The following is a 7,338-nucleotide window of genomic DNA, read 5'->3' as shown; positions in this document are numbered from 1 at the left end:
ATAGTATTGATGTTTGATTCTAGGTGCATGTCGTGGCCGTCAGTAACTGTTTCCTTCCATCACTTGCTCTCATACTTTCTTACCATTATAAGGATTTTGTTTATTGACTCAAATTTTTATAGTAATGAATGAAAAACCTGGAATAACAACCTCTCATGTGTTTCCGGGGAAAATAAGTATATATAAGATGTAATCTATCTTAAAGGTTATTGAGTAAAAATTTGTATTTTGTAGCTCTTTGCTATTCCACCTCAGGGAGGAGGCCCACTGGCTCACCGTCTGTTATTGTCATCGGTGCTGGATTTGCTGGCATTGCAGCAGCCCGAGCTCTTCATGATGCCTCATTTCAGGTATATACTTGAGGGGTGTTTCTTCGAGCACAGCTTGGCTGTTTAAGGATATTAGTCTTGAAGAAATAAAACTTTGCAGGTTATCTTGTTGGAATCACGTGATAGAATCGGTGGAAGAGTGCACACTGATTATTCATTTGGTTTTCCAGTTGACTTGGGAGCTTCATGGTAATTGTTGTGCTATCGGTCAGTGTTTTAAAAGGCGTTCATATGGCACGTCTGTGCCATCTGGATCTCAAGTCTCCTTTCATGATTCTTTTTATCTACTAGTTTTTATTATATCTTTAATATTGTTATTGAAACTTGTGCGGCACACTCCAACACCAAGAAACATGTGAAAAGCCTCGCTGACGCCATTTGCCTTTTGTCACAATGCTCTTGAAAGATGCATGTTCTCTCATTTTGTCCATCATGTGTTTTTTGAGTCTTTATATGCATCTGGGAGTCCTGCTGGTTACTATCTGAACATCCATGTTTCAGGTTACACGGTGTTTGCAAGGAGAATCCTTTGGCGCCTGTTATCGGAAGACTGGGACTTCCACTTTATCGTACTAGTGGGGACAACTCAGTTTTATACGACCATGACTTGGAAAGGTGGTTTTGTTGATTTTTTTTGGATCAGTGTGCTTGTTTCAGGATGATATGCTAAGTTCTTATTCTTCACACATCGTTTCATTGACCTTGGAGCATTGACTTAATGCTGTGCATTTCTGAACCTTGAAACTACCTATTCAGCGTCATGGATAAGCTTCTTTGTGTATTATTTTTGCAATTTTTTTAATTTGATTCAATAGATTAGAAGACACAGTCTATGATCTTTTGCTTATATTTTTTTTATTTTTCTTTTCATCTTTTGAAAAACTAATAATGTGTTTTAAATGGTGAAATTTCTTAGATTTAAATATATTGGATTTTTTATTATATTTTTCTAGCATCAACTTGTTTGAGCAATTGAAAGCTAATATCTGCTACTTTCAGTTATGCCCTTTTTGATATGGATGGGAATCAAGTTCCTCAGGGCTTAGTCTCAAAGGTTGGCGTAATATTTGAGAGCATCTTGAAAGAGGCATGTCCTTTTATCTCTTCCCCCACTCCTTTGTACTTCCCCCATGGAGAGGATTTATTATATGTATAGACAGATATATATCTTGGGCTTTATTCTGCTGTTTATATTTCTAATTTGTTTTTAACTTTATTCTCTGTAGACGGATCTTGTAAGACAGGAATTTAGCGAGGACATGTCCGTACAAGATGCCATCTCAATTGTTTTCGAGAGAAGACCAGATTTAAGGTTCTGCTGGTGCAACATTTATATAATGATCAATTGTTCTATTATGTCTCTCTAAGAAAGATCTTAAAGGATCTCCTCCCCATGGTAGGTTGGAGGGGCTTGGTCATAAGGTGTTGCAGTGGTACCTTTGCAGAATGGAAGGCTGGTTTGCTGCAGATGCTGATACCATATCACTTAAGTGCTGGGACCAGGTTGCTAAGCAACTGTGATTTTTGTCCTTCAATTTGAAATTTTTTCACGTAAGATATTGGATTTTGTTCGAGTAGGCGGAGTAATCTTTTTTGACAGAAATGATCCTAATTCTTGTGGGTGTTCTGTTATATGCTATCTTTTCCCTCAGAAAACACTTGAGACGCGAACTTGCCCTCTGAAACAATCCCTAAACTCACATCTGGTATTTTTGTCCTAAGATGTAACTGAGGATAGTAAGGGCAGTAAGACCAGAGCTTTTGTAATGCTGGCAAGAATGCAAGTGAATGGATCCCTCCCAACAAGTAGATTGCTTACGCCCCTTTAGAGATAAGGAAAAGCAAAAGAGCTCGGATTTTAGATTTGATAAAGGGTCCCTTCTTAGTTTCTAGTATACATATGTTCTATTTGTCGAGTGCTCTTATGGAATTTAAGAATGTGAGCATGTAGTTTGCTTGATAATTTGTCCTTAATGACATTTTTTTCACTATATTCTTTATAGGAAGAGTTGCTTCCTGGTGGACATGGGCTAATGGTCCGGGGATATATTCCCGTTATTAATACCCTTGCTAAAGGTCTTGACATCCGCTTGGGCCACAGGTACATGATGTTTAATTACCATTGTCGATGACCCTTTCTCATTCAATTGGATTCTAAGCTTGCTTTTCTTTTTTTTTGTATGTTATCTTTTAGAGTGACGAAAATACTTAGACATCACAACGGAGTGAAGGTAACCGTAGAAGATGGGAGAACATTTCTAGCAGATGCTGTCATTGTTGCTGTTCCTCTTGGAGTTCTAAAGTCAAATTGCATAAAGTTTGAGCCGAGATTACCTGAGTGGAAGGAAGCGGCCATTGATGACCTTGGAGTCGGGATTGAGAACAAGATAGTTTTGCACTTCGAGAAGGTCTTTTGGCCAAATGTAGAGTTCTTGGGAGTTGTCGCAGAGACTTCTTATGAGTGCAGTTATTTTCTTAATCTGCACAAGGCCACCGGTCATTCGGTCCTTGTTTACATGCCTGCAGGGAGACTGGCCCGTGACATTGAGAAATTGTCGGATGAAGCAGCAGCTAATTTTGCTTTTACGCAACTCAAAAGAATCCTTCCAAATGCTTTCGCACCGGTATTTTTGCATTCTCAATTTCCATAGCAATGCTTTATGTTGTTTCTATAGATACAAATGCCTGAAATGGAGTGCCTCACTTAGCTATGGGATGGCAATTAGCTCTCTCTAGGATCGGTTACTCCAAGAATGAGCTTCTAGTACCATGTCCTAGGATTCTTGTGCTATTAAGTTTCTTCAATATAACTTGGGGATAATTACTTTGGCACCGCTTGAGGTGTTGGTATATTGCAAGAAATCCTTCGATCTTAAAAATTGTCCTCCATTTTCATAGTCATGTTTTTGCATGACAAATTTATCCTGAGGTCAGATGACCCGCGCAGAATCTAAAATGTCACATTTTTGTACCTTATTTACCCTTGTCATTGTCATTGTAAGAAATACTCCTTTTATTTTCAATAACCTTGTAAAAGTTTTGACACGACATCTCCTGTGTGAATCTTGCAGATCCAGTACCTTGTTTCACATTGGGGAACGGACAAAAGTTCACTGGGGTCCTACAGCTACGACAGAGTTGGGAAACCCCATGATCTATACGAGAGGCTAAGGATCCCGGTGGATAACCTATTTTTTGCTGGGGAAGCTACAAGTACTGATTATCCAGGATCGGTCCACGGTGCCTACTCCACCGGTCTAATGGCAGCTGAGGACTGCCGGATGCGTGTCTTGGAGAGGTATGGGGAGCTGGATCTGTTCCAGCCCGTCATGGGTGAGGACAACCCGTTTTCTGTCCCGCTGTTGATCTCTCGTATGTAACTTCCTGGATAGTAACTCATTGTAAAGCAGTAGCTTTCGCTCTGTGGCAAGTTATGATCAGAGAAGCACCAGTTATGTGATTTGTGTCTTCTGGAAATAAGTTAGATTACCTTAGACTCTGTTTGAAATTAAGGATTTCAAATTCATGATAATACTTTGTTTGGCTAATAACAACATTACAAGGGATCTTAAATTCGTAGTTTGAACTATTTTTGGTGATATTGTAATGAGTTTCAAATCCCTTCACCATTGAGATATTTGAATTCCTTTCCTATGGTAATGTTTGACCTGATCCTGATGCCTTTCTCAAAGAGTTGTTTGGTTTGAGGGGATTGAGAGAGGCTGAGGCTCATCTGTGTGTGACCGACCCATTACACCCTCTTCTTCTCCACTCTCTTTTCCTCTGTACCCCAATTCTCTCCTCTCTCCATAAGTTGGTTGTTTCTTTTTTGCTCTCTCCTAAGAGATTATCTTGTTGCTGCGGCAAACGGAAATTGGTATGTTGTCATTTATTCGTCATCGAAAGGAAGTTGGTTCCATAGCTGGGATTGGGATCGGGACGCCCTCATGAACGGTTATATGCCCCATCCGAGGAAACGAAAGCTCCATTCTAGCCCTGTAGGTGTTGATTATTTAACCTACAAATGTGAGGAAGTGTGCTTAGAAAAGAATGTTAGAGGGCGCATTACTACCTGAATGGAATGGACATTAATTATCGCAGATACACTTTGACATTACTGAAGTCCTTGTGTAATTTGCATTGCACATATCTGGACATTTTTAGTAATTTAAACCCTTTGGCACAAGTTGGATAAATGGGTTTGAGGGTTTCAACTTGAATGTCACCAAAGAAATTTATGTATTTATTTATCTGGCATAATTACAGTACCGTTGCACGGAGTTTATGGAAACCCCTAGATCGAGTCCTTGTGAATGATAAGTGAATTGAGCAATGGCCACAATCATTCTATTATAGCCTGTCACCTCGGACATCTGTCATTCACCTCTAGTTTTGTAAGGAGATACTCAACAGCGCTTTGGAGGTATGTTCCAATTTGATAATTACCTTGTGCTCTCATCAGATTTTATTCCTAGTGTACAAAATGTCTGGCAGCATAATATTGTGGGTGTACCTATGTTTGCGGTCACGCGAAAGCTAAAAGCGTTGAAGCCTGTCTTTTGCCAACAAAAGAGTAATAAGGGGTTGTCACTTAATGTCAAGCTTGCAAAGGAGTTTCTTGCTACTGCTCAAAGGTTGGTTAGCATGGCTCGACATAATAGCCTCTTATTGTTCCTTGAACACTGTTGCAGGGTGGTCCTAGCAAAAGCAACTTGGCTAGAGCAAGTCATGCTGCAGTAGCGAGCTAAACGTTAATGACCCAAAGGAGGGGATCAATGTAACCGGGTTTTCTTTCGCAAAATAGCCCAATGTTGTCTCGCCAAGCATATTTTTCAAATCAGAGATGGACATGAGCATACATATATGAACCAGGAGGAGATGGTTCAGGAATTTGTCTCCTACTACCAGAATCTCCTAGGAGGGGAACGGGATATACGGCATATGGATCTTGGTTATCTCCGCTCGTGGGCAAAATATTTGATTACTGAGGAGGATGGTCATGAGCTCACCAAGGTGTTATCACAAAATGTTAAACATATCACAAACTATGTTATCCCCGCCAGGGGCCCAAGGTAGGCTGGTTTTCATTACTCTTGGGGCCCTTCAAAATTCCAAGACACATTTTCGTACTTTGGTTGGCTATTCTCGACAGGCTGTCCACATTAGACAAGCCGTGGCTCTTTCACTTGGGCAACTCCTGTATCTTTTGTGCGATGATAACTCTCTGGAGACGCACAACCACCTTATTAGACCTAACACGATTCCAAATAGAAAAACTTCAATTTCTTCCGATGTTGCTATTCCTGGCACTACCTCGCTGAGATTCGACGTTATATGCGGGTTCCTTGGCCTAACTATTCTTGGTTTACTGATGTTACATGGGTTTCGACACGACGAAGAGGGAGACACGTCGGTAATGCAGCTTATAGAGCATTACTTGCTTCTCTGGTCTATCACATCTAGATGGAGCGCAACCGACGTCGGTCGAGAATGTGCGCCGCGATGCACGTACTCTTGCTAGTACTATTCTTAATGATGTTCAACAGAGGATTATTAGTGCTGAACTACCATTTTCTGTTAGCTCATGTGGTCTTTATCGCTCGCTTATGACGGATCCCTTGGTCTGTTGAAGGTGAAGCCCCACAATGACTTATGATTGTGTTGTACTCGTGTATTTCTTATTTTCTGAAATTTATCTTCACCAAAAAAAAAATGATACATAGCTTAAATTAAGGATAATTAGAACATTCATAGGAGAGTTAAAAGAAAATAGCTAAATGACTAGAAGGTAATATGAAGTAATAATTAAAAGTAATAAATAGGATAAAATACACTTTGCCCTCTAAATTATTTTGATGTAACATTACTTTTTTTAATTAACAAATATAAAACTTACTCCTTAGATTGGATAAAAATGCCCCTCATGCCTTGACCAATTATATTATTTTCAATATATTTTAGTATATTCCATGCTAAATCATCACCAAATTATTTTTTAGTTAAATATTCTTTTATAACTAAAGAATTTAAACAAAAACTGGTGTATAAATTAATATATAGTAGATACACAATAAATATAATATAACTAACAACTCAAATACATTTTTTAAAAAAAAACTTGACAAATGTATATGTTTAACCAAAACTATTTTAGAAAAAAATTAGCAATATATTTATTCTTTTTTTTTAAAATAAAATGTATTAAAAAAATCAATATGTAATTACTCATTTTATCTTAAAGAATAAATAGCTAATAACTTAATTTTATTACTAAATTAATAAAAAACTTTTCATGGAAACTTTTTGGGGTATTTATTCTACTCATTCATTACTTAACTTTGAGTATGTGGAATATAATAAAATTCAAAGTATTTAACTCATTAATTATATTTTACTTTATTACAATCAAAAGAAATTTTTTATTAAAAAAATTAATTACATTTAAAATAAAAAATTATTAAAAAAATCCTTGAACTTAATATATATATAACATAGGGACAATATAATCCAAAAATTTAGTTGTAGGGAGTCAATAACAAAATTAATACAATATATACATATTAATACGCCCTATCCCCAGTCCCCGCCCCCTGCCCCAACCCCCCCCCGCCCTCATCCATCGCGGCTCCTCCCCGTTGGCCCAACATTGCCCACCAGCCCCGCCCCTCTCCTCCCCCCCTCCCGCCATCTCCTTTCAATTGACAACAACAAAAAGAGAGGGTAAAAAAAATAAACTAATTATTATTTTTTATAATTATTAATTATAATTTCTACATGGTGATACTGTTTTGTCACAATGAGCACAACACAAATTTGATGATATTTTTTATGGTGACCTCAATGCCGTAATAAAGGAAAGACGTGCAGATGGTGCATTTTGGAATTATTTTAAAGATCATGAGTTGCATGTTTGTGTGCTTGACGTACTATACCATATGGGATTCTGTGGTGTTTATAGAGGTGAATTGACATCTCATCACTACACTAGATGAGAGGGGGTAAAACACAT

General features: G+C 38.0%; 1 protein-coding gene across 2 annotated transcripts in view; it reads left to right on the top strand.

Moving 5' to 3' along the window:
- Window positions 1–3,979, top strand: part of LOC105167429 (probable polyamine oxidase 2) — a 4,977-nt gene extending 998 nt beyond the window's left edge. For both annotated transcript variants that reach the window (XM_011087140.2, XM_011087139.2), the window contains exons 3-11: window positions 235–350; window positions 430–518; window positions 831–944; window positions 1,329–1,416; window positions 1,556–1,641; window positions 1,730–1,832; window positions 2,333–2,430; window positions 2,524–2,953; window positions 3,401–3,979. In XM_011087140.2, coding sequence (XP_011085442.1) covers window positions 235–350; window positions 430–518; window positions 831–944; window positions 1,329–1,416; window positions 1,556–1,641; window positions 1,730–1,832; window positions 2,333–2,430; window positions 2,524–2,953; window positions 3,401–3,709 — 1,433 coding nt within the window. In that variant the 3' untranslated portion in view covers window positions 3,710–3,979. The remainder of the gene's footprint in view (window positions 1–234; window positions 351–429; window positions 519–830; window positions 945–1,328; window positions 1,417–1,555; window positions 1,642–1,729; window positions 1,833–2,332; window positions 2,431–2,523; window positions 2,954–3,400) is intronic.

The sequence above is a fragment of the Sesamum indicum genome, linkage group LG8, assembly GCF_000512975.1.
Source record: "Sesamum indicum cultivar Zhongzhi No. 13 linkage group LG8, S_indicum_v1.0, whole genome shotgun sequence".
NCBI classification, from domain to species: Eukaryota; Viridiplantae; Streptophyta; class Magnoliopsida; order Lamiales; family Pedaliaceae; genus Sesamum; species Sesamum indicum.
The sequence above is the reverse complement of the archived record's forward strand: the minus strand, read 5'-3'. Positions and strand labels throughout refer to the sequence as shown.